The 27,736-nt window shown below is 42.5% G+C and overlaps 1 protein-coding gene across 1 annotated transcript in view; it reads right to left on the bottom strand.

Annotated features, from left to right (window-relative positions):
• Positions 1-6,613: 6,613 nt before the first annotated feature.
• Positions 6,614-27,736, bottom strand: part of LOC146865902 (solute carrier family 71 member 2-like) — a 271,637-nt gene continuing 250,514 nt past the window's right edge. Inside the window, exons 10-12 of the mRNA XM_085632831.1 lie at positions 22,991-23,088; positions 18,797-18,957; positions 6,614-8,236 (exon numbers count right to left, since the gene is read on the bottom strand). Of these exons, the coding sequence (XP_085488957.1) occupies positions 8,015-8,236; positions 18,797-18,957; positions 22,991-23,088 (481 nt within the window). The 3' untranslated portion in view covers positions 6,614-8,014. The remainder of the gene's footprint in view (positions 8,237-18,796; positions 18,958-22,990; positions 23,089-27,736) is intronic.

Below are 27,736 nucleotides of genomic sequence, written 5' to 3'. Positions count from 1 at the left end.
CTGTAGGTTCCTGGGCATCCCCCTGAGGGTCTGCTCCCTCCTGGACCGTGGGAACGATGGGGGACGGTTTCCCGCGCCCCCTGCCTCTTCTCTTCCTGGTTGGGTCCTGGGCCATACTTTCAGGCTCCGGGACCCCATCAACACCCTTACTAGCTGACATGGACCGGGTGGTCGCACACACCCACTCCGGCAGACCCAAAATTTCCAGATGCGCTTTTCGCTCCACCTTAGCCCAAGGGGAGTCCTCCAAATCATTGCCCAGGAGACAATCAACAGGCATGGCAGGCCTCACAGCAACCTGAAGAGTACCTGAGACCCCCCCCCCACTCAAAAGGAACTTGAGCTACCTCACACTTACTCTGTGAGTTGTCGGCAGCTACAACGGGGTAGAATGCATGAGGGACCACCTGCTCTCTGGACACCAAGTGACACTTGACCGCTGTCACACTTGCTCCGGTGTCTCTGAGAGCTTCCACCCTATGGCCATTAATGGTCACCCACTGCCTATATTTCTTAGTGTTACTAGGCAGAGGGGTTGGAAGGACCATTTCCACGTCTCCTAAAGAGACCAGGGACATTTCTGCGGGACCCCACCCACCGGGGGCACCCATCTCCCTCCCTCCCAGGGCTACATTCACTACCTGACGGGGGGGTGCACGCGGCGGTGCATTCGAATCCTTCATGGGACACTGGGGATCATAATAACGGTGTCCCACCTGCTTACAAACGTAGCAGGTCATTGGGCCCCTGGGAACAGGTTTACCTGTCGGGACCTCTGGCTTCTTTACAGGGGGAGGCTGGGAACCCTTCCCTTGGGGATTACTTTGGGGCCCTTTCTGAAACTCCCTCGGTTTACCCCTGTCCCCCCCACTCTTCTGCTGGGGACCCTGCCCACCTTTGGCTGAGTCTCCCACTGGACCCTTGTGGACCCTGGTACTGACCCAGCGGTCCGCCTCCTCAGCAAGTTTTCTAGGGTTAGATATCTTGCTATCAATAAGGTGCTAGCGTAGCTCTGGAAAACAGTTATTAGACAAGTGCTCCCATGCAAACAAATCATAAAGAGCATCATAACTATCCACCATGCTACCCTTTACCCAACCATCCATGGCTCTGCAAAAGAAGGACATATATTCAACCCACGTAGTACCAGGCAACTTCTTACATTCTCTAAAGGTTTGTCGGTACTTTTCTGGAGTTAAGCCATACCTCAACATTAAAGCATCTTTCATATGAGTATAAGACATCCTATCCTCAGCAGGCATGTCCAACAAGGTATCTCTCCCTTCATTGACAAAGCGACCCCACAACCCCGCTCCCCAATCTTTCTCAGGGACCCGGTGGGCCAACAATGCTAACTCATATGCTTTAAACCACTGACCAATATCCTCATTTCTACTGTAATCTTTTATCACATCTTTGGGAAAATAAAACCTACTTTCTGCAGGCACAGATGGAGTGCTGCCACCAGAGGGATTCAACTCTAAACTCTTAGTTTTAAGCTCCATCTCCCTCACCATCTTCTCACGTTCAAACGCTAATTTCTCTCTTTCAAAATCTAATCTTTTGCTCTCCATTTCAGCTTCCCTTTTGCTTCTTACATTCTCTAATTCCAACTGCCCTCCTAATTTAAGTTTTGCCACCTCTAACTTGTATTCCCTCTCCTTCTCCCTGTCTTCCAACTCTTCAGGAGAAACGCTCTTAGAGGAAACACTGCTGCCGGGAGATGACACGTGCCCATTCATGTCCTCTTCCTCTTCCTCTTCCGGTACCACCCCCGGATCAGAGGGATCTCTGGCCTCTAACCAGGCCTTCAGTGCTTTAAGGAAGTCGTCTCTCACTCTGAGACCTGTGGTAGGAACTTTAAACTGCTTGCAAAATTGCTCTAGCTCCTTTTTCTTGTACTTATTTATCAATTTTTTATCAAATTCCCCCACAACACTCTCAGCAGGTGCAGCAGCTCCGGCATCCTCCATGGTCAAAACTGGCAGTGTTTAAAAAAATAAGCTCCAGGAAAGCGGAGAACAAAAATGGAATATCCTACCAAAACAGATTGTGGCTGCGCTATGGTCTGCTTTCACTATGTAGCGTACACTAATCACTGCACATGAGTCATAAATGCAAAGTTCAATCCTCACCGCTGACCACCAATGTTAGAACCGGCTGTCTCTAGTTGGCAGAGGTATACACTTCTGACAAATAGGGACCTACCAACTCTAGTCAGGGCAAGGGGATTACACACTCAGATAACCCCTGCTACCCCCTTGGTAGCTTGGCAGAGCAGACAGGCTTATCTCAGAGGCAGTGTGTTAAGCATTTATGACCACATAGAGTAATAAAGTGAATACACTACAAATGGACACAACACAGGAGTTATTATAAAAATAGTATTTTTATATAAGGCTTAGCACAAGACCAAATACCGAACAAAAATATACCACAATCTTAATAAATACTCTTTGGAAGGAAAAATAATAGTTCAGGTAAAGTTTCTTCTTAGCAAATAGTTCTTTAGCAACAAAAGTAAGTATTCTTCTGAAACACAGTTCTTGGCAACAATGTAACCCCCACAGGAGTCACACGACGTCGAGTTTACGATATTCCCAAGGTTCGGCGTCGACCACGAGGAGCGCTACGTCGAGCCTGAAGTTGCAACAGAACCCACAAACACAGTACCTTTGGGAATGAAGAAAACGATGATCCACAGTGTCGAGATGTCGGCGTCGAGGTCGGCGTCGATCGTGCCTCGGATTCGGGTCGATCCACAGCGGCGTCGAGAGGTGTCGGGCCGGAGCAGCGCTCACGGCGTCGAGTCGATGCGATCAGCAGCGGCGTCGAGACGGGGTCGCTTAGAGCTGGAGCCGATACTCACTACTCACTGGCGTCGATACCGGCGTCAAGACGGGGTCACTGGGAGCTGGAGCCGATACTCACTACTCCTGGCGACGCTACTGGCGTCGATTGGGCCCGGCGGCCGGCGGCGAAGGCTCGGAACACTGGAGCCGTTACTCACGATGTCGAGCTGGATTCGGCGGCGTCGGCGACGTCGAGACTGCAGATTTCCCCTGTGCACTGGAAATAACACTTTCCAGCAACCAGCAATTCAGTAGAGGGTGAAGTCCTTTGGCCCTGTGACTTCAACAGGAGGCTGGCACTCTTCCAGCCCTTGGAGATTTTCTAGCAAGCTTTTGAGAGTACACACCAAGTTCCTCTCTCCTTGTTCCTTGGCAAAAATAAAGAAGCAGCTTCAGGTTCCCCCCAGCAAACAGCACACTGGCAGAAGGGGGAGGCAAGTCCTTGGATCAGCAGGCTTCTTGTCCTTGGTAGAGGTTTCCTTGTCAGAAGTGATCTCAGTTCTTGGTTCAGGGGTCCTTCTCTTATACCCCTTTTCTGCTTTGTTCCCTTTGTCCAAGCAGGGAAATTCCCCCCATCCTGGGTTTGTTGTGGGTGTTGCCAGGCAGAGGCACCTGGCCTATTCACTGAGCAGGGCAGGGTCCTCAGCTGCCCGGCAGGAGGTGGAGCCAGCATTGTGTCAGGCAGGGCAGGCTGTCAGGGACTACTCTTCCCCCACTCTAAGTGTAGATGCCTCATTCACCCCACACTGACTCACTCAGACCTCTGGAGCCACCCAGCCCCTGACACACACACCAAACCAGCAGAGACCGGTGGAAAGTTAGACAAGAAAATAGCCACTTTCTAAAAGGGCTATTTTCAAACACAGAATTTAAAAACCATCCATCCTAAAGGGTGTGTTATTAAATTCTGTGTTCAGGGATACTAAACTCGACCTGCTACCATGCTCCCTGAGTCAGATAGATTATAATGGAGTTAATAATCAGTCTGCCCATTCTGGCCTATTGGAGGCAGGTAGCCCTTCAATAGTGAAAAACGAAAATGGCTGTAATTCACTATTAGGTCATGCCACACACATCAGGTCATGACCTACCTTTTACCCACAATGCACCCAGCCCTAGGGCCTACCATAGAGGTGTCTGAAATGTGGCAAAGTGAAGGTTTTAGAGACTGGCAAGTAGGTTTCCTTGCCAAGTCGACATGGCAGTCAGGGACTGCACACAGGCTCTGCGATGGCAGGCCTGAGACACATTTTACACGCTGCTTCTGTGGGTGGCACAACCAGTGCTGCAAGCCCACCAGCAGCAGTTAACTTACACGCCCTTGGCACACGCAGTGCACTAGACTAGGGTCTGAACAGTAAGTCAACCAAGCCAATCATGGTAACACCAATCAATGTAACAATTTAACATAGGGAGCACTTGCACTGTGGCACTGATCAGCAGTGGCACAGTGCCCAAAGCAATATTCCAGCAAAAACATCGTAAACAGAGGAGGCAAACGGAAAAAAATGGAGGAGAGACTCATGCCAATGATGCCAGGTCTAACAATTTACTACTGCAAAGATCTTGTAATAATTGAACAATAAATCAAGTTACTTTACTTTAAATTTACTTTAGTAATAAAGGTAATGGTGAAGGAGCAGTCTTTGATACGTGTACCAGTTGGTAATGGATGATGCTGATGGGATGAATTCCATCCAACTGCTAATCTAATGACAGCATAAAATATGCAAGGGAACCATACATGGCAAGACAGTAAAAGCTTAGTAAACTAACAAAGCCACAGAAGTTGGATGACAACATTAGGGTAAGGAACAGACTAACAAGTTAAGGATGTGTGGTTAAATATGATGAGGTCTTATCTATCAATCGCTCTGATCTGTATATTATATGCCAAGCCTTTTATTGTAATGTGATTTACAGACAAATATGATGGTAAAAGACCAACCATTATGTGTGTACTGATTTGGGGTCTGGTATTCCCTTTATTAGAGATACTCAGACACATTTTAATGACTTCTCACACATCATCTGACAAGGAGAAAAATCTAAGCATAAAGGAATGGATTGTAGGCTCCAAATGGTCTTGACAGCAGGACCATTTCCTCAAGGAAGATGGCATCTCTTTTCTATTGTGTTTTTTTTGTGGATTTATCAAGAGAGCGTCCCTTATTGAGGGGGACTTACCTGAAGTAGAAGAGGAATGCTTCGATGTATCCCTTCGGTCCTTACAAACAATTGATTAGCCTCCCACATCCTAAAGTCCTATGGCTGCGTCAGTAAACACGAATTTTGAGCGGTGACATGTATGGCGCAAAGGCAGTACCTACACATGCAACAAGGCAATCTTCTTTCATCATTTGCAACAGGATTATACTATGAATTTGAGGTAGCGATATTTGAGCTAACTGCTGTCAAAAATGGAGGAACTTTACCAGTACAGTGCCAATAAGAGATGTGAGCCAGAGTCGATGAGGCATAGAAAAACAGAACTACAGGCACACTGCCGGTGGACACCACTAATACTATGATCTTGTCCCATCTTAGCATTGCGTTTGAGGCTGCATGTTGTGTCTTGCCAAGAGGATATTGAAAAGGTGAGGAATCTGCAGGATTAAGTAACCATCACAAATATATCAGCTATTACGTGTCCATTAGCCTGGCTTCAGCTCCTGCGGAGTGATGGAGAAAGCACTGGTAAACATAGAAGACAAATGAATGTGTGACAGATGCAGGGCAGTTGGGGCTCTAATTACATTGCACCTATTGGCTACATTGGATCATGAGGATCAACTACTCGTGTTGAATCAGTTAGAGGGGGTTGTAACAATTTTAGGAAAGGCTAATAACTCAATAACATTGTAACTGACAGAGAACATCGGAATGATGAAGGCAATAATACTGTGAATAAAGGACTTCAGCGTGCTGCCAAATGATTTTCTGCTAGCAATAGGGATGGAAATGAGGACTGGGCGATGTCCATTTAGGACTATGTCATATACATTTATTGCTCAACGATTTAGACCATGCGGAGTCTGAATGATGCCAAAGTAAGTTTTGAACTTGCAAACAGATAAGCCAAGAAAACTATCACTTGCTGCTCTCTGTCCTTGGCGTCCCAACCAATTCCTCGAGGAAGGTAAAAACCAGAGTCTCTGGTCCAATTCGAAAGCAATCTACCAATGTTTAAAGATTCTAGAGGATGTTTATGATCATCTTTTTCGGTTGTGAATTTGGTAAAAAACACAGTGTTAGTTGATGGTTATTTGCCATTCACACTTAACCCCTTCAGCGCGGCGCGGATTACAGCGCTGTGCTGAGGGTTCTATTGAGCGGGCGGGGCCATGACAGAGCAGTTCCGTCATGCGCACAGCGCAACCGACGCGCATGATGGAACCGCTCCGTCATGCGCATCGAAGGCGTTAACTAACCAAAATGTATTGGTCCAGGTCATAGAAATTACTCTTTAACATAACGGACTAGCAGATTGCACTTTCTGCTCTCTTTTCATGCCACTTCGTTTTTCAGGGTCTAAAGCAGGTCTCGATATTAAGTAAAAAAGACATTTTGACTGGAAAATCCATTGAGATAAAACTTGTTAGATTAAAAAAAATAATGCAATTGCCACAAACTTCATTATATTCAAAGGAATCATACAAAATTTAGAGAAACGGTAAATGCCTTTCACTGGTAGGTGCAGAGGCCATTATTAAATGTAAACCACATGCACTGTTCGCAAACACCACAAAATCAGAAAATTATTTTTATTTGCCAATTTATTATGAACCATGAAGCTTATCAACTTAAAAACCAACAGCATATTACAAAACGTTGGTTATTTTTGTTCAAGGCATAACATGTCTCAAAATAGATTTCTTGGTAAAAAAAACTTTTCTGTCAATACATAATCCTTTATAAAAAAAAGTTGTATATACCTCTTTCTGTCATGAACCTTGTTACATTAATAAATACAAGATTTACACAGCACCCCGTCAGGAAAATTGATGTTCCTTACAAATATCTACAGATATTTCTTACATAAAAAACACTTAAAGCAGTACTCTGTTATGTTTTTTCTTTTACTGGCCTAGTAGCTCGTCAGCAATATACATAGAAATGACAGATCTTAATAAAATAATCTATATTTTAAATTAACAGGACACTTCCTAAAACAATGAGCTCATAAAAAAAGTATCTTGCTTTTGTTGTTGGCTACGTTAATTTGTTAAAAAAAAATGAAATGCACTGTCTGATATGAAGGATATATATGATTTACTAGAAATGTTTACCAAATAGGAATTAAGGCGGTTGCAAATAGGGAGATACCCTGATTTGTATGGCAGTAAAGAAACCGAAAAATATAGCAAATGGAGATACAGGCCGAGAAACCCGAAGGCAAACTCAATTTGTACCAATGTAACTAGTCACTTAAATTAGGAATGTACATAGTGAATGGAAGTGTGTAGTGATAAATAAGTATTTAGCAAGAGGCCCCAGTTGAACAGAGCAGAACAAGGATGCTCTGAATGCCCTTGTATTGTGCACCACTTCAGGCCAGAATCTGATGCGTGCTGACCTTCATTTGCAGTTGACGTTTTTCATAATTCATTTGATCAGCCAATACACTAGTACATGGTAATACCTAGGCCCTGCATTGAAAGTACTAGGCGCTTTATTTGGGATTGATATCTGTTAATCTTTATTAGGAATAATAGGTTGACCTGAGCAAAGTTCCCTCCCATTCGATCTCTCTCACGACAAATCAACATCTCCCTGTAATTCAGGAGTTCATTAAGAGCATAATCGGAAGGAAGGAAGGTAAACCTCGGTATCTGGAGCCGGTAATCGGACTACAAACAAACTGATCGCGTTGCCTATTGTACCTTGTAAATTGTAACTCTCTCCTTCAGCCGCCGCATTATCAGGTACACAGTGGAACATCAAGGTTTAAGGGTAACAGTTATGAATGTATTTCAAAGAAATACAAGCCTCAAACCTTTACACTGTTTTCATGTACCGACGCGGAAAGAAGACGGAGCTAACAAGAATTTAATAAGCTAGTTACTCCTCCACCTGTGAGCTTTGGTACATTCTGTGGGCTCGGCCACGGGTCTCAGGCCAGCAGACGCTTTGACAGTCCCTCTTTGAAACCATCCAAGTCCTCATACACTGCTGTCCTGCAGCAGTGGCTCTATGTCCTCGTCACTGCTTCGCTCTGGAATGGCAGCGGACGTGTTGCTGGTGCTAGTGCTGTGCTTCCTGGCCGTGTTGCTTTTGGATGAATGTGAGCGGGTGCCATGTTCAGGGATAAATAAGGCCACTAGGAAAGCCAGAAGAACTGAGCATGCCCCGAACAGGAAAGGAGGCCCGGGGATAATAGAGCGCTGCAAGAGAAACAAAAGTTTATTAACAAGGGGGAACAAGCAGGCAGAATCTACAAGTACTTTTCAGGCATAGGCTGCTGATACCATCAGACACATTAGGCCAAAGAATGTTTGTTTGATTATCTGCTATGAGTTTGACCCAACAAAAAACATGGCAACGGCATCAAGAACATACTAACAAAAAACAAAGTTAGAATTCATAATAAATAAATAAAAATACCATACATCAGCAGGTTGCAGCTCTAATTTTTCTCGATTTGCCTCTACCCCATACCATTTTGAAGACTTAAACTCACGTTATGTTTGATGGAGAGCAGAAAGATATAATATCTGACAAGGTGGAATAGGTCTGTAACACCACAGGGTAATCTAAAATAAAAAAATCATGCCTGGTTCCCCAGTGTCTAGAAAGATATGTAAAACTTTTGGTATATTAAAATGTGTAATATTCTAAATAGGATAAAATACCTCTACTGTACATAGTATGGATATTACAAGTGGCCAAAGAGTTTCATGCCCACTCTCTCTGGAATTTCCACAAAGTTTCAAAAACCTGGCTTTTCACTAAAATCTAATTTTATTCTCTCAGTTCCTTCCTCCTTTAGTGCAGAGACAATTGTCCGCGCTCTATAAAAATCTAAGCAAATCGAGGAAAGAGGACGAAGGCAGAGTTCTTGTATTTCGTCTTAGAACTCCGATGTAGCTTTAATATCCGTATAGTGCACAGCAGAAAATATTCTACTCTGTATAATCCGTGCTTCCCCAGCACTCGTCCCACAAACTGTTTAAAATCTTGGTGTCACATCCCACAAACTGTTAAAAATCTTGGAGTCTTTCTACTTTATATGAAAATGGTAGCATCGTCGTAGACATGTGGTGCAAAATTAAACACCCCATAATAGGAAGTAATTTACTACAAAAACATATAAGAAGGTGTTTAATGGATTTGATTACGTTTTTCTGAATCAGAAGCAACATGCAGCGTGATTATTCTTGCCTCATTAACTATATGTAAAAAATAAACATGTTGTTTATGTAAATAAGAGTTAATTTTTAGGTAGCAGGCATTATGACATCACAACTCAACTGTAATTAGTTGTTACAATTGAGAAGATGGGTCATTTCATTATTACAGGTGACTAGCCACTTCAATGCGGTGGACGAACTCTTCACACCCATCACAATAATGCAGCAATGCACTGGACGTGAACAGTATGTCCATCCAGGGGTGAGATGGGGTTAACGCAGATGGGAGGCATGAGGAGTGACTGTTTGTATTAGAAATGTGGGAATGCTGGGTGGTGAGAATTGTGTTTATCCCTGCAGATTCTGGAACTTTGCCTCAATGAAATGAGGAAACTGCATATTCTTTGCCAACGTGTCAGAGTATACCCAGCGGACTCCATTCACGTCACACCCCTCTGGCCTCCCCAGGGATTCTGCTTTTCAGTAATGTCTGGGTTTAGTAGGTTTACCTCAGTGGCGGCCAAGTCTGGGCCTAAACACCGCAGTTACTGACCGCCAAAATGGATCAGTGTTTATGATGAAAAAAAAAATTCTCCACGTTAAGTTTTTGAGCCTATCCTGCCATGGGTCAAAGACCTACCCACACAAGTAAGGTATGTTTTTATTAGGAAAAGTGTGAGCACATAGAATGATAGAACAATTGTTATTATCAACTGCAATGAAATATTGTTAAAAGCTGCAACTCAGTTGCCGGCTATGGGTATCTCCTATTTTTTCACAAACAATATGAATCTGCAACCAGTTGGGTTTAATGGATAAAATGGTACATCACTTTTACTTGTATAAATCGACCAGCAGGGCACAAAATTACTGATGAAAACAAGGTCAACCATGGCTATATTTTTCTACTAATTTCTATTATTCAATTCAACTATTAGTTTCTTTGGGGAAACCATGAGTGGTCTACATATAAGGACCCATTTGCTGAAGCTTTGTGGGTTCTCCAAGGCTTTCACACCCATTTCCAACACAAACTGCAAGTAGGGTAAAAACTATTTAAAAAAATAACAAATATCAACCACTTAACAAAATTGCTTGTTCCTGAAAGCTGGGAAGATGATGATTTTAGCAGAACAAACCTTTCTAGAAAAAACAAAAACCACCCAAAATGTTGCTTTTTTTGGTTATACTTTCAGTTCCCTCCAGGGGAATCCACAAGCCGTAGGGAACTATAGAATCCCCAACAAGTGGGCAAAACAGACACAAATTTGGCCTGGACACCTTCTGAGGAAAAAAAACATATGAAGTACCCCAAACGTTTATATATTTTTTTTAAAAGGCGCAGTAGTTGGTGGGACGGCTGAGGGGGATGAGCAGCCTCAGCAGCTAAGGGGCTAGAGAAGTCACAACTCAACTATAATATATGGGATAAAGTACCTCCTGTTGTACATTATAAGAGCATTGCAGGTCATTGAGAAGTTCCATGACCATATAGAGAAATGAAGCCGAAAGTTATGGAACTCCGAGGTGACTTATCCTTATTATGTGCGGCATAGGGTATATATGTACTCTCTTCTAATACATGGTAATATCACCACCTTTCCCACAAACCACTTAAATCCTTCATACATAGCGCTTTCATATTAAATAGAGCGCATGCTTGCAAACATGAAGAATTTAAATAGAATCTCTAGCGCAAAATGAAACACATAAAAAACTGTTCGATATTTGCTGCAAGAAGATATTAGAATCAGTTTAATACAAGTCAGTTTTCCTTTTTTTTAAAGGCGTAGTTGCAAGGAATGTGATGAAAAATGAAAAAAAGATTCTACCTATTCTATAATTACCTAAGAAGTGCAAAAATTAACATGTTGGCAAAAATATCTCCTTTCTGATTGTCACTGTACAGCTAGAAAGAGAGCAGGAGAAAAGAAAGAAAATGCAGGTTTCTTTTTTGCCCTATATACAACTGCTTTAACTATGCAGTCTGGCCTGACCTGCTTTTTCCCCTCGGTTGCTGGCAGTGGCAGAAGGGCTTGTGACATCAGAACTCTACTGTAATAAGTTATTACAGTTGAGTTCTGACATTGCTTTATAATTGGCAACTGGGTCTATCACAAGTCGCAGATCATAAATATTAGGGAGAAGCCTTTAAACAGGGATCCCGTGTATTATACGGTAGCTAAAGGCAATTTTATTTTATATTGGGATTGTAGGCTTACACGATATTATGCTTTATTATATTATTACATATTTTATATGGGATAAAGTACTCCCTGCTGTACAGCACAAGGTTATTATAAGTCACCGAGGAGTTTTGCAACCAATTAGAGCAACGAGGTAGCAGGCAGAGTTCCTAATAAAGACATGGAACTCGGAGGTGACTTGCGATATCCTTCTACAATATGTCAGGGGTACTTTCTTCCTTATAATACTTTCTTTTACCACCTCTTTTCACACAAATAGCTTAAATCCTTAGTGTGTTGCTTCCTTCATATGAAAGAGTGATGATTGCACATGTAAAGAACTTTAGGTAAAATTCTAGTGAAAAATTAAATGCATCAAGAAGCATTTAGATAATTGTTTTAAAAAGATATTAGGTTCAGTTGAATAAGTTATTACAGTTGAGGGGCTACCACAATGTATTACAGGCGAATAGTTGCGTCACTCGTGGACTGTCATAAGGAAATTAGACACAGGCTTTTATACAGAACTTTACAGGTTCCTGTGTCCTAAATTATATATACACACATTACTATTACAGCGTTAATGATAGCGAATCAGTAGTTTAGGGAAGGTGATCAAAATTAGATTTTTTTTTAAATGTATGCATCTATTTTGAAATGAAATCACGATTTTAAATACGTAGCTATTGTTAAACTACAGTTTGCATTGAAAATATTTTAATATACTAATAATTCTGGTGCTGCTTGATGAAACTACACAAAATTTGGCAATTGGTATGGTCAACTTAGTTTTGTTGAGTAAAGCTTCAGAACAACCCACTGTATCAATTATGTGTTTTTGCACCTATTTTGCATCTGTTAATTTTGCGCTCTATATTTTGCATGTACAATTCCAACCACATAAAAACAAACTGATTGCAAGTACCTGAACAAAACAAATGCATATGAAATGTGCACCTCATTCCTAAACGGTGGTAGTACTAAAATAGAGCAGATACCGTTTGCACTTGTTTTAATGCTACCACCCAAGTCTAATGGCTCTGACTAAATAGTATAAGAAAATATAGTGAAAAGGTTAAAAACAGAAGACGTGGTGAAAAGTTTGAATGTAAATAAATACATATCAGGAAAGAAATGACTATGGCACCAAGATGGCGGACGCGGCAGTGTCCGAGTGAGATGGATTGTAGCCCTCTCCAGGACTCCCCCCCCCCCCCCCTCCCTGTGATAACACGGATGAAATGCGGATCGCCCGGCTTACCTGCTGCCTCCCGCCTGTTTCAGGATGATTGTGTGGTCGCAAGCAGGGCGGCGAAAAAACGGCAAAAGATACTGTCACGGACAAACCCGACTGAAGCGAAGCGGTTCATGAAAACCGTGAATGGAGCTGAATCGGCCGGAGCTGAATCGGCCGGAGCTGCAGCGGCCGGAGCTGCGGCTCAGTTCCTGTTGTCTCTCCGACCGTGTTGTGATCCGGTCCTGCCGCCTCCCGCCTGTGTCAGGATTATCATGAGGTTGTAAGCAGGGTGGTTCGGTGAGGGCGGCGTAAAAAACGGCATAGACACTTTCATGGAAAGAACCCAAAGTTGATAGAAGCAAAGCGAAGCGGCTCGTGAAAACCGTGAGCGGAGTTGAGGCGGCCGGAGCTGCGGCTCAGTTCTGTCCACCTGCTGTCTTTCTGACCGTGTTGTGATCCGGTCTGGAAGAATGGTGGTATGGAGTGAGCGTCTTTGACGGCAAACAAAAACGCTATGGATGGAATAGAGTTCTGACTTACTTGTTGCTTGTTTTGATCTACAGCGTTGAAGGCTGAGCGGAGTGTAGCGGATCGAAGCGGACTGAAGCGAAACGTGAGTGAAACTGGGAGCAGAGACTGGGGGGGCTGCAGGACCGCTGGCAATCTTGCGGCGCCTATTGTTCTCCGTGGTCAGTAGCGTGGGCTGGGGGAAGGGGTTATGTTGTGGCTGGTACAGCTGCTTGATACCTCTCCCCTTAGACGCCGTTTGTTTGCTGGTGTCGGCTTCCTCCGTCTTGGCATTGGCGCTGGCGTTAGTAGGCGCAGCATTGAACTCGAGACTGGTCTCCGGTCCCCTGGAGAAGAGACTAGTTGCACGCTGAGGCGTCTCTGGGCTACGGAAACCCGGGACAGGACTAACGAATCCTTAACTATGAGGCCCAAAAATGTTAATTTCAGTGCTCCTAAAAGACCAAAGATGCTCGCAGCTGCTGCCGCTTCCGTAACCGCGATTATTACTCCAAATGCAGAACAAATACCTCCCAATCAGGATTTGGCTGGTGTACTCTCATCATTACAGGAAAGCTCTCGCTCTACTAGTGAATCCGGCCTCAAAGGGCTATCTGACGCCCTGCCCAATCAGGGGCCGGTGGTGCTGTCTGGATCAGGCTCAAGAATTGCAGTGGCGGGGATTTTTAAGAAAAAGAAGCAGGTCACCAGCACTAATATAAATGGGAGTCAAAGTCAGACCCTGCTGACACCGATGAGCAAGAGCCAGGGCAAGGGAACACCTGTTAGTATGCTAGACACAGCAAAAATGGCAGCAAGTGGCACAGCGGTTCGCCCTACTTCATCCTCGCTTAGCGATCCTACAAATCCTAGGGTAGGAAGTAATGTCGAGCCACTGTTTAATAAGTCCCATGACCTTGCTGGCCTAATGACTGTGGAAATTGGTGATCTGGCTGCTGATAATCATCCCATTATAGCAGAAACCGCCATAGAGGTGGACTCCTGTGGCTCTGGGGCCAAATTCTACTCTATGTCAGATGTTTCAGTTGTGTAAGAAGGGGAAAGTTTGGATCTTGATTAGGCGGATGACAGAAGCGGTACGAGTTCCGTCCCAATCGAGGAGGAGTTGAGTACATCACTACAAGAAGGGGGAGGCACGGTACGAAAGGTGCAAGACTTGCCTCGCCCTGCTGATTTCTTGCTGGGGCAAGTGACAACTAATGATGGATCACCAAGTTTAGACTCTTATACTGACCCCCATTTAGCACGACAAGCCACGCTACAAAGCAACACCACTGTAGACCCAAATTTTATCTTGGAAGAATCTGATAATGCGGTGACACTATCGACAATATATCATGCCATTATGTCACATAGAGAGGAGACAAAGGCTGAGAGTCTCCGGGTTCAGGGGGCAGTACGCAAACTACAAAATACGGTGCGGCGCGTGGCTAAATCTTGCTCGGAGCTATCAGCCAGAATAGGAGAAGCTGAATTTAGAATCTCTTCATTAGAGGATGTGATGGTAGTTCAGAAGGCTGATGTGTCAGCCCCTCAATCAACACATAATGACATAAACTCGAAGCTAATTGACATTGAAAACAGGTCAAGAAGAAATAACCTGCGTGTACTTGGTGTCCCCGAGGGGTTGGAAGGGAATGACATTCAGCAATTTATGATCGAACTATTAATGGAGGCTTTTCCTGATTTAACTAATTGGAAATGGGAGCTTGAGCTGCAGAGGGTTAATAGATTACCCTTTCAGATAAGGGCAGGTTCTAGATGGGTAGCGACTAAGCCTAGGGCACTCTTGATCTGTCTTAATAACTTCTTACTGCGTGAGCATCTATATGACCTAGCTCGCCCCAATCGTAAGCGGAGAGCTAAAGGGTGTGAGTTTTTCATGAGTCCTGACTATTGTCAGACAACAGTACAGCTTAGATGGCATTTGCGCCAATTAATTCCACCTCTGCAAGCGAAAGGGGCACAAGCCTATTTACTAAACCCGGCTAAGCTTAAAGTCATAGTTAAGGATAAAACGTCATTCTTCACCTCTGAGCTAGCTACGAAGGAATTTTTGGGGACACTGTAATGGTCAGTGAGTTTAGCAAAAGTAGTTCTATATTTACGCAGTCAGATAGGGAGGTAGGGGAGCGGGAGGGTGCTTTATCCTCTCTCTCCATCAATAATAGGGACTAGTCAGTCCTTTGGTCCTCTTTGGGTGGGTTCATAGGGGGGTGCGGGGGATAGGGGTTGCAGTGGGGAAGGGGGGTGGGGGGAGGGTATGGGACAAGGAACATGGGCAATATAGCGGCACAACGGTGGGACCAGTAAAGGCTCAAGACATGTTTTGGTTCGGTAAGCTGCTCTTACGAATAACTTTTTTGGGAGAGTCTCTGGAGAAAGCAAGTTTTAAGCATGTTATTATTTGGAGTCGAGATTCAATTGGCCTGACAACCTTGATAAAGCTAGATTTGATTAAAGATGGGTACATTTGCTATCTGTTCATGGAATGTGTGTGGGCTGAATAACAGGAATAAAAGAGAGATGATAGCTCAGATACTTAAAACAATGAGGGTAGAAGTTCTATGTATTCAGGAAACGCATATAGCATGGAATAATAGGGCCTGTCCTAAAGATCTTGGCTTAGAGCTAGTTTGTTGTACTCGACAAGGGTCAAACACAAGGGGTGTTGCAATTTTAAAAAAATATGGATGGGGTGAGTGTAACCGTATTAAGATTGATCAATTCGGTCGGTTGGCCATTATTGAGGTGATGATAGATGGTCTTCTTTTTACTTTGTGCTCGATATATGGGCCTAACGCTGACGACCCTGAAATGTTGAAAGACATCAGTATTGAACTGGCTTTATGGCCCTCCCCTATAATCCTGTGTGGAGACCTCAATTTACATTTGCAAGGAGATGAGAATATTAGTAGCAACATGAAATATAAAGGGAAAAAGACAAAAGGTTTTCAAGGCCACCAAGGGTCTTCTTAATGATTTCGGTTTAGTTGATGTCTGGTGGTTGAAAAGACCTAACGACCCCGGGTACACTTTTTTCTCTGCCCCTCATCAGAAACATGTCCGACTATTTTTTTTTTTTTTTACTTCTTTAGAATTGTTGTCTAATGCTCAGATCAACATCCAACCAAAAATAATATCTGATCATAACCCTATTATTATGGAATTAGAGGTAGACACAATGTTTAGACCTTTTAAAAAAACTTGGACATTTGAGCGACGGTTATTGCTTGACCCTCTTTATCAGGATCAAATGTCTAAATGGATAGTTGAGTTTTTCTAATTTAATCGCGGATCTGCCTCAAATGGTATGATTTGGGATGCCTTTAAGGCTGGGGTGCGGGGGCAGACCCTTAGTTATTTGATTAACAAACAACATAGAATAACGTTAGAACAAGACAAGCAGTTGAATAAACTGAGAGCTCTAGAAGTCCAGTTTATGACGGCCCTTATCACTACTCAGAATTATGAGCAGCTAGCAAAAGATCTGTCCGTTCAGAAAATGAAGGTGCATCAAAATTATGCTACTGCTGTAGCGGCCCAAATTGCAGTTCATCGGTCAGATCTATATGTACCTCTATCACATTATTTCTGGGCTAACAAAACTACAAACGGAACAATGGTAATTTGCACAAAGGTGGAATCATATGAGAGCAACACCAATCCACTTAAGTCCCTCTACGTGAATACCCTGTCCTACTGGAAGGACGTCTATCAGCTAGTAAAATCTCTATGAATTCAGCTGGAAGATCATAGAAGGCAAGTAATAAACTCTCTAGTTCCAAGCTATTGGCAGTGTCCAGATTGGGGTGGAGCAGTTTGCTTTCAAGACATATCTACAGTAGATTCAAATTCAATGGCATCCTGGCCCAGGCGAGTGCAATCAAAAGAACGCAGACCTTCCACAAGTCTTTCAGCTTCAGAATCCTTGATCGCAACGGGCAAGCAAGAATAGCATAATACAATGCAAACATGAATGTATTGAAAACATCTGTGGAAATATCAAAGCATTTCTGAGAGATTCCTCCTTCTGAAGCTCCAGGGAGCAAAGAAGATAGCATTTATTGTTGTGACTGGTAAAAAAACAGCTCAAACAATTTAGACTCGGCTCCTATGAAGTTACTATTTGTGGTTTACAGAACCCAGTTGGTCAGGAGGTTAACACAAGATTCTCTGTACCCAACAGATGAGCAGCAGATTGCCCAATTTTCTGGTCAACCGCCTAATTTCAAATACACACATCTTCCTTGCATTTCTGTAGCAACCCCACACATCTCTGCTTGTTCCGACAGAACATTGCATTTGTGTTGTACATTAGGATCTGGACCTTCACAGTGCACACCAGAGGTAGAAAAAAAGCATTTAGAGCAAATTCTATCACTCAAAGCCAGATGACTGATATGCAGGTTTGAGTCATTCCTGGATCAAAGGCCATTTATTGACCGATTCCACAGATGACCACTTAACCTCTGACGAGATGCATCTGTAGCTAATGACCACTGATGAAGCACAGATCTGAACAGATAACCCACTGCTGTATTGGAGCTACCTGCCCACCACAGCAGAGACTGGGGTACAGGACAATGAAGTGTCACAACATTATTTAGACTTTCAACATACTGATTCCATTGCATCCACAGCACTGCATTAGTCTCATTCAAAGACAAGACAAAGGAATAAGGAAAATTCAAGACACCATATGATCTAACAGATGAAACAAAGACCTAGCAAGCTGATGTCAAGAACATCTGAACTCAGTGACCATTGAAAAGATCTGAATAGACCGGTTCCAATGAGGGAAAGCTCTGAGCTGAAGAGTGTCAATAATTGGCCCTATAAACTGAAGATGCTGACAAGATACGAGAGAAAATATTTTTGCCCTGAGGGAAGTCCCCAAGTATTGCAAAAGCACAATTATATTTGTGTGGTTCTGATGAAGAAATGTCTGAGAATGAGAGCTGAGTTGCCACTCCTCCATAAAAGGGTAAAATAAATTGCCCTAGAGATGCAGAAATGCTATATCGCTGCTGACACGATTACTAAATAAGGCTGTGACTTTGTCAGGTGATTTGCACTTAACATTTTTTTTAAGAGTGCCCACCATGTCTGTTGCAACAGTCAGATATTTCTACATGGCTGACACCTAACAACCCTGAAACAAAGAGTGAGACGCTGTCTTTTGGGACCCTTGGTTCCAAAGTCTCCAAAATAACAGAGTTAGATGTCTGAGGATTCCCCATCGGGATCTTTAGTTTGGTAGCTTCTCCGACTAGTACATCATGAAATATTGTAATATCATCCACTGGAGATTCTCAATTTTGAAACAAGTGACGAGATGTGTATATGAAGTTAGCATGTCAGAATACTGTTCAGTTGAAAGATCAAGCAAAGTGGATCAGTATCATGAGACAGGTGACATGAAGAAATGTTCTCAGGCAAAGTGCAGGGGTTTTCTATTTTCTGGGCTGATCTCTCTTTAGCTGTGGCTGAGAGTGTCTGGTATCTAATTCCTATATTGATTCATGGTACTCCTCCATTTCATTATTCACAACAATATTAATAGAAAGAATAACAAAACAGAAGGCATTACTTAGTCAAAAGACTAGAATTAAATAATGCACATTATAAGCGCATACTTACTGCATCACCAGGATCCTGCATGGCAGTGGTCTTTTCTGTATTCAGGGCCAGAGGTGGGTCATTCAGCTCCACATGGAAGAGGAAGAATACAAATCCGTACAGAGCAGGCCCGAGGCCATTACACAATCCTCGAATTCCTGTAACAATTCCCTGGACAACACCTGTGGGGAAGAAAAAAAACACTCACCAAAACAAGCAAACTTATTGTTTCGGTGTATTACATGGGCAGTGTCTGCAAGTCACACAATCTGTTGAATAACAATAACCAATTATTACAGTAACAAAATTAACTTCTAAGGCCAGTCTTGGGCAGCAATGCATGTTTTTCTGATGCCCTACAGAAGGATGAACCACTTAACTTTATTAATGATGGGCTTTGAAGTATATATTTTATCTGCAGAGATCTGACTTTTCATACCAGCATGGCATAAGAAAGCAATCTATATGTCAAAAAACGTTTTGAGGCAGACTGGAACAGACGTGATGACTCTAGTAGGTATTCGTAGTAACATACCCAACACCTCTCAGTTCTTTAACTATGTTCCACCTTAATGGGGCAGGAACACTCAGGTATCAAAAGTGGTAGCTAAGAACTCGTACAGGAACAACAAACAGTTTCCATTTGAGTGATAATTAACCAGGCCAAGTAACATTTTTCGAATGGATACGATTTCATTTGTAGATACCCTTTTTCTTGAAGGAAGTCCCAATACATTGCAATGAGGGTCCTCTGATTTTTTTGATTTTCTTTTACAGAAAATAGGTAACTAAAATAATACTGCTGATATTCTACTGGATTAGTATATAAATACCAGCAAGATTTTAGAAACTACGCAGAGAAAACCAAGAAATAAATGTGTGATATAAGTTTGTTACAAGTTTCTGTATTTCCTTTAGTTATGACCACTGCATTTGTCATGATTCTAATCTGCTCTGTCCTCCTGCCTGGAATGGAATATGGAATGTATAAGAGTGGACTGTTATAACTTGTCAGGCAGCAGAGTGAAAGGGGCTTTTTTCCCTGGAATAAACTTGGAGTTATCCCTTTCCTGTTTGGGCTTCTTTCTTCTATATGCTGCACTTCACACAATGTTATATGGAATCAGCAGCTAGGCTGTGTGGGAAGCGAGGCCACAGACCTGATCTGAGCTGCAACTGACCTCACATGCCGCTCAAACAGAATGACCCAGAAATAAAATGTGTTTTTATGAAGGGTAACCTTTATTAGCTTTGTTTGAGCAGAGATACTACACCCAGAGAAATATTTGTGTTGCTGCACATAAACAGAAGAAAAACGTACAGGGTAGATTAAAGAGAGAGGGGGGGGGGGAATTATTTTACTCTATTTTACACACAAAACACATATCTGCTTTACTGATAAAACTTGGTAAAGAGAAATTATTTTCTCTTCAGACCATCTAATTTATTCTGTATAGGGAAGTGGGTGCGTACTATACTTTCAGGTAGCCGACTTACAACCAGGTTTTTTCTTAACAATGAAGTAATACCTCTTGTTGAAGTAGCGTTAGGCACACAAAACATTTGATGACCTTTTGATGACACAGTAAGATACACAATACAATCAACAATCGATCTGGAAACAGACTGTTCCGAAGTGGATAAACATGTGCAAACAGGCTCATAATCACAACCAACTTCTTGGACTTTTAAATGTCCTTTGTTTTATCTAGCTAAAACTTTAAGCACTCTCTTAACATCTAATGAAGGAAGAGACCTTTCTGCTGGAGTGGAAGAATTCTGAAAGAATACTGGAAGTGATATGGACTGATTAAAATTCAAGTCCCGCCCACTTTCAGAAGGGAACTTGAATGTGCACTCATGACAACTGTATCCTTCTAGAATATAGTGTAGGATTTACTGCAGCTTAAAGTCTGCATCTCCCTAAATCTGCATGCAGGTGCGATTGCAACCAGGAAAGTGGCATTCCACTAAACATGTGAAAGTAAAGCCTTATGAACTCGCTCAAATGGAGAAACTCATGAGTTATGAGACGACCAAATTAAAGAGAGGGCCTCTTGATGGTTGCAAGAATTTCAAAATCTATTCTAGGAAGTCCTTAATACTGGGACTTTGAAAAAAGAGGCTTGAGAATGGCATTTTCTTTAATCTATGATGGCTGCAAGATGTAGCTTTATGAATTAAAGCTTATTTATTTTTCTGCAGTTGTATATAGCGCAAACTCGATCTGAAGGTATAGTGCGCTAAACATGAGCTACAGTTGCATTACATTCATTTTTAGGCACGGGGAGGTTAAGTGAATTGCCTTGAATCAAAGAATGTTTGATCCTCCCGCTAGGTCCCTCTAGCCGTTAAGCCACATCCTTCATCACAAACCTGGTCAAGTAGAACAAATAAGGCAGTATCACTTCTTCCTGGCATTTCATTGTGTCAATGTTTTACCAAGTGCACCAAATGCAGAACACTTTTCAATTAAAACCGTAAGATGTCACAGTGGATGGGCATTTAACTTCTCAAAGAATATCCCCACTATCTGGGTGAAGACCCAAAAGTCCATATTGGATGCCGCCAGGAGCAAAACTATGAAGCACAATGTTAGTGGACTGGGATGCAATATCTGTCCATTTAACTTGTGACTAATGTCCAGTATGCATGGCAGTCTCCTGAGTGGAAGTTCTGACCGATTAAGAAGATCTGGAAAGCACCAGTCTTGGTATTTATAGGGTGATGAAAATCATTTTGGTCTTGGAATAAGTCTGTTTGACAATGAGTGTGGGAGTCAAGAGAATCAGAGGAAATGCATAAAGAAATTTTCCTGATCAGTTTATCAAATACGCATTTCCCTTTGACCCTGGGTGAGTGAGTACCTGGAGGCAAAGTTAGGCATTTCTTGTTTTCAGCATTTGTGAAGGAATCTAGCTGAAAAAAAAAAAACATTCTAAGAAGATGACTTCTAAAACGTTGTTGTTTAGAACCCTTTTCTTATTCTTCTGAAAACGTCTGCTGGGTGTGGTTGCCTCTGCATTTTGCTCCGAAATATATATAGCAGTAATTTGAAGACTCTTGCGTAAGTGTAATTTCTTAATTGCCGGTACCTCCAGAAGAAAGAACTCTATATCTAGTATTACATCACAGTTGTATTGCCCGTCTGAAGGAGAGAATTTCTCTTAAAAGCTGGGAGAAAAGACTTGAGCGCGAGGTGGACTTCTATACGTCCCAGAAGATATGTTGTGGGCCATCTCTTTCTGGGGTCATGTACCTTGACACAGGAAATGATCCACATGTGCACGGTGTATGGACAGAGAAGAATCCATCATCAATATCTGAGTGGGTACAATCTGGTAGAAAGGGACCTCCTTCAAAGAATGTCTGGATTGCACGACCACTGAAACAGGATTGCTGCCGGAGTGAGATTCACCATATTCTCCAACTTGCCTAAGAATTGGGACCACTGGTCTTTGAGACACTGCAGGATAGTTCTTATGTGAAGAAGGGCACTGGGAACCTGAGATATGCATGGCACATACACACCTTGACTGAGAGGAGGCTTGTCTGGGTGTCGGGAGCACCAGCTTCAGAATTTATTTTCAGGCATTTCAGGTGGAAAGCGGGTAGTCAAAATGAAATGTTCTAGCGCTTTGAGCATCCTGATCCATACAATAGAAGAACTGAACTGGAGTCTGAATAGATCTGGCATGATTGATCTGCAATTCAGAGAGTTGGCAAGCATCTACCCTCAGGTTGTAATAAAGCTGGGATTGTGGAGGAAGAGCTTTTAGCAATCAATCATCTAGATGAAGATCCCATCCACCTCAAATGCACCACCGCCACCACAACTTTATCCCAGACAGGAGGTTTTTCTATTGAAAGTTTTTTACCCACCAGGAATCTTTAAGGTTTTGCGGTAATTGGGATATCACAATAGGCATCCTAAAGGTCCAAAACATCCATTTAGTCTTCTCAGCTGAGTTAAGGCTAAGCCTCGTAGAAGCATAGCATAATAAACTTATCTTTCTTTATCCATATGTTGGTTAACTTGAGGTTAAAACAATCAAAATCCACTGTTCTTTATAGGAAAAGGGAACATTCTACCCATCTAACTTTTGCAACAGAATGCCCACTCTTCATGTAGTCGTTCTTGATGGAAATGATTCACCTTTTTACACACAGGGAGAAACTGCAAATACATTAGAATATGAAAACAAAGTAACTAACCTTGTTGATCAGGCTCAGCATTTCGAGATACAAGAGCACTAACAGCTGGGAAAGTAATGCTCGACATGGAAGCTACCGCTCCTGCCGCCCACATCATCCTATTCAGAAAAAGCAAAAATATTACGTATTCCTTAGTATCCACATGGAAGAATGAACCATGGACATAGTTATAAGAACACTTGAAAATGCACATATTTACAGAACCGTTAAATTGAAACAGCAAGCAACACTCTACACCCCAACAAACACAGCATATGGGTATAAAACTGTTGCATCATTACCTTAGCGGATATTGTTTTTAGACACACTTAACATGATTGTTTCATAGGTCTGAAGAACAAGAAATACAGGTAATATGATATGTACTTACTCAGTTTTAATGTTCAGTTAGGGTAACAGAATCAAACTTTAAAGTTTTGATGAGTTTCCTAGGGTACTTCACACACACCGCTCTCAGTATCTGTCGATACGTCCCAAAGCTGCTCACTTAATTATGTGGAAACTCATTTTTAGGTTTGGCTTTACAGTGATGCTGTCTACAAGACATACTATTACAAATTCTAACAAATATACATAGAGTGGACTGTAGGACCAGAGGAGACTTCTTCTTACTTCCTGCTACTGGCAGTTTGGTGCATCATTCCACCTCCTAGAAAGTGCTTCCACTGGAATACGGGGATACTACTTTTCTTGGAAAATATACACATTCATATGTCGTAAATCAGCAGCATGCTCTTTGCATTTTGGGCAATATGTTTTGAAAGATTACTGATTCAGAGCCCATTTAGAGATGAGTTCTGGAGTATAGTACAACATAAATCTAAACCTAAACTGCTGCAATTTCAAATTCACTGATGTTACCGCAGTTTCTATAGTTTCCAAGGATTCATGTACTTCCTCTTTAGTTATGGTGGTTTCAAAGGTCCAGCTTAGCTTCAGGGCAATCTGTACACCATCATCACTTGCAGTTGTTAAACATATCTGATATAATTTACCAATATGCCCTCGTCCTGAAATCTGGAAAATTGCGGATAACACCTCAGATGGATTAGGCATCTGTGTTATGCCCAAACTCCGAATATAGTAATCCCTTATTTGTACGTACTTAAAAAATGTATTCTGTGAGAGCTCGTATTCTTCCTTCAGAGCAACAAACAACCGGAACCCTTGTCTATCATACAGCTGACCCAACTGTGCAAAGCCCTTGCTTTGCCACCTTCTCCCAGCAGAGTCGTGAAATATATCTGGTAGTATGGGGTTCCCCTATAGAATAGTATATACATGCATCTCTGGTATTGAATATGCTTTACAAATATTGTGCCATATCCTCACAACATCTCTAACTACCTCAAACTGTGTCTAGCCCGCAGGCCTATTGATATGATAACCAAACCGTGCCAATACCTGGTTCCTTTAGTAAACTTTGAATTCTGCCAGCAAAAGCGGCCCAAAAATATAATTTAAAATCTGGAAGCTTAAAGCCGCCTTGTTTATATGGCAGCTTAATATACCAGAGGGCTCTCCTTACACGCCGATAGCTCGAAATAAAACTATCTATAATTCCGTCTAAGTGTTTAAAAAACGACAGCGGCCCCCTTAATGGAATCGTACGATATAGATATAGAAACTTCGGAAGTATACTCATTTTAATAACGTTGCGATTATCTCGTCTACTTGACTACAAACAGACACCTAGATACGTTGCTGTTCTTGTAACCCCCAATGCCGCTGGGACCGTATCATGTTGGTAATTTATAATTGTCTGTGTCTTATTTAGATTTAATTTATAGCCTGAAAAGGACCCAAAACGCTGAGCTTCCAGTGTAATCTCAGCGATAGCGTCTTCTGGTCTGGTGGAAAAGACTGCTATATCATCTAGACACTGGAAAAATGCTGACGCTAGATAACAGATGTTTTATAAAAGGCTCAATGTAAAGAGCAAACAGTAACGGGGATAGGAGACACCCCTGTCGTGTGCCCCTTTGAACCGCAAAAAGGGGTGAGGATAGATAATTAAGCTTGATGGAAGCAGTCAGGTTACAATAGAGATTCTGGACTGCCGAGATAAACCTTTGCGCAAGACCAAATGCGGTCATTGTTGTCCATAGGGATCCCCAAACGGACCGGTCAAAGGCCTTCTCGGCGTCCAGCATCATTATACCAATGTGTTGATTTAATTGACTAGAGACATCGAATGCAGCGATAGCTGTATTGATATGAGCCGCCGTATCTCTGACAGGGACGAAGCCATGTTGTTGCTCCGAGACGAATACATGGATAACCGGAGCCAGCCGAGAGGCTAAAATATTTGAAACAATTTTAGCATCAGCCTTATCAATGATATAGGCCAATAAGAGCCCATCTTATCTGCAGGTTTCCCCTTTTTAGGAAACACTATAATGTTAGTAATATTCCAAGATAGCGGGCCATTTGCTCCTGCATAATTTCATTACACAGCGCAAGAAAAACCGGATCTAACACGTCTTTGAAAATGTTATAAAATTCCAATGGAATTGTATCTGCTCCATCAGCCTTGCCGGTGGGCAGTGCAGTAATCGCTTCCTCGATTTCCACCAGATCAAAATCTCTTTGCAGGGGCTCAGAAAGGAGTGGATACAAAATGGGCAACCCACTCTCCTGGATGTAGTCAATGGCAGACTGCTGGGATAAATGGAGTTGAATTTCCATACAAGTCAGCATAAAATAGCCTAAGCTGTTCCACTATGTCTGCCCATCCAGTATAGTCTCGGCCATCTGTCCCTTGAATTTGCTTAACACAAGATCTAGCCCTAGAGTCAGCTATCTGGTTAGCCAACAACCGTCATTTGTTTATAATGTGTCCAAAGCTGTGCTAAATTTGGATTGATGTTAATCAAGTTCTCTCAAACATGGTTGGTTATGACATTCAGATGACAGAGAAGGAAATAGTATTGGAGATTGTGCAAGAATCAGGGTTGCCTTTTGTTTAATTTGTTTAAATTGTAACTGTTTGTGCTCGTCTGTGCATTGCTCGGGTTTGGATTCAGAATACACGCCCTACTATTAGGGAATTTTGGGCTCCGTTTAGGGAAATTTATGAACTGGAGCTGGCGTTAGCTAAAGCCAGAGGCCCACGATCAATGTTCAAATTTAAACGAGTGTGGTCTGGTGTCCAGTGGGATTGAATTTGTGTGAAATACTCCTAGCCTACTTCATTTGAGACCTCCCCCACCTGGAGTTCTGACAATAACTGTCATTAAACATTTAAATAAGTTATGCACCAAACAGTCAAACATTTCCTACCCGAAGCAAAAAATAATGATTTGAGGGTACGGGGGAGGGATTTGAGTTTGTTGGTGACCTACTTAAGATTAACATGTTCTTACCAACAGATTGAAGGTCAAATAAAGCACTAAATAAATCACTAAGTTAACAAACAGTCAAGACGGGGTTTAAAAATTGTGCATTTAAGCGAAGGTGAGAAAATATACACAACAAATGTATTGCCCCACCTGAAAGTAGATTAGGTAGTAATACAAGCCGGTGTAACCTTGTTCCTTTTTATGACAGTGTGTTTAGTGTGTTCAACGTTCTTCGAGAACAAACAGTAAGAGTATACACTCCAATTAAAGGACAAGTTCTGCATGTCCTATTAGTATGACCCCTTTCTTGATCCTTGAGGGGATGCTAAAAATGCAGGTACCTTCCAAATGCAGCATATATGAACAAGTTACTTACCTTCGGTAACGCTAATCTGGTAGAGACTCGATCTAGCCACAGATTACTTACCTTAAAATTTTCCCCAGGCGTTAGACTGGATCTGGAAATTTTTCTTGAGCGGTACCCCTGCGTGCCAGTAGGTCGCGTTACTTGGCTCTGCGTGGCGTTGTCGTCCACATCAGAAGTGATGTGCGCTATGCCTGTATAGGTGCCATCCCAGCGCCCAGTGAGTTACTTTTCGCGACTTTCCACGCCAGAGGCGCGGGGCTACGAAGCACACTGACCACTGTGTGAAAAACTAGGGTTCTGAAAGGGGAAAACCCTGTCCCTAGAAATCCGTTCACAGAGTGGGGAAGATGGGTGGGTCATTAAAGACTCTGTGGCAAGATAGAGTCTCTAACAGATAAGGCATTACTGAAGGAAAGTAACTTGCTCAGCTGAGAGAGACTTCTAGCTGCAGATTTCTTACCTTATAATAGATACCGAAGCCACAACTCCCTGGAGGTGAGTCTGCGGACCAATTTCAAATGAGAAATCCTGCAGGACCGAAACGTTCAAAATGCCCATCCCTACGGACCTGACTGTCCAGACAGTAGTGTTTGGTAAGCTTGTGAAGGGAAACCCACGTTACTCCTGGCAGATGTCCAGGACTGGAAATCCATGAGCTAACACATTGGTTGAAACTTTAGCTCTGGTGGAATGAGCATGCAAACCTTCGGGGGTTGCTTCTTAGCCAATGTGCAGCAGATTTTAATAAAGAGCACGATCCATCGTCAGATGGTTCTCTTCTGTACAGTCTGTTCTTTCTTCGGTCCAACATTCCCTACGAAGAGTTGGTTGCCCACCAGGAACTCTAATGTGCAGTCAAAGTAGAAAACAATGATCTTTTTGGGTCTGGACTATAAATTCGCTCCTCTTCTTTGAAGGGATGAGGAAGAGCATAAAAGTAGGCAGAGTGATGGTTTGGCCTACATGAAACAGAAGCCCTCGTACAAACCACTAGTTTGTCTGGGTAGATGGTCAGGTAAGGATGCTTGGATGACAAAT

The sequence above is a fragment of the Triturus cristatus genome, chromosome 2_1 (assembly GCF_964204655.1).
Source record: "Triturus cristatus chromosome 2_1, aTriCri1.1, whole genome shotgun sequence".
Classification (NCBI taxonomy): domain Eukaryota; kingdom Metazoa; phylum Chordata; class Amphibia; order Caudata; family Salamandridae; genus Triturus; species Triturus cristatus.
Note: the sequence above shows the minus strand (reverse complement) of the source record. Positions and strands in the feature narration are given on the sequence as shown.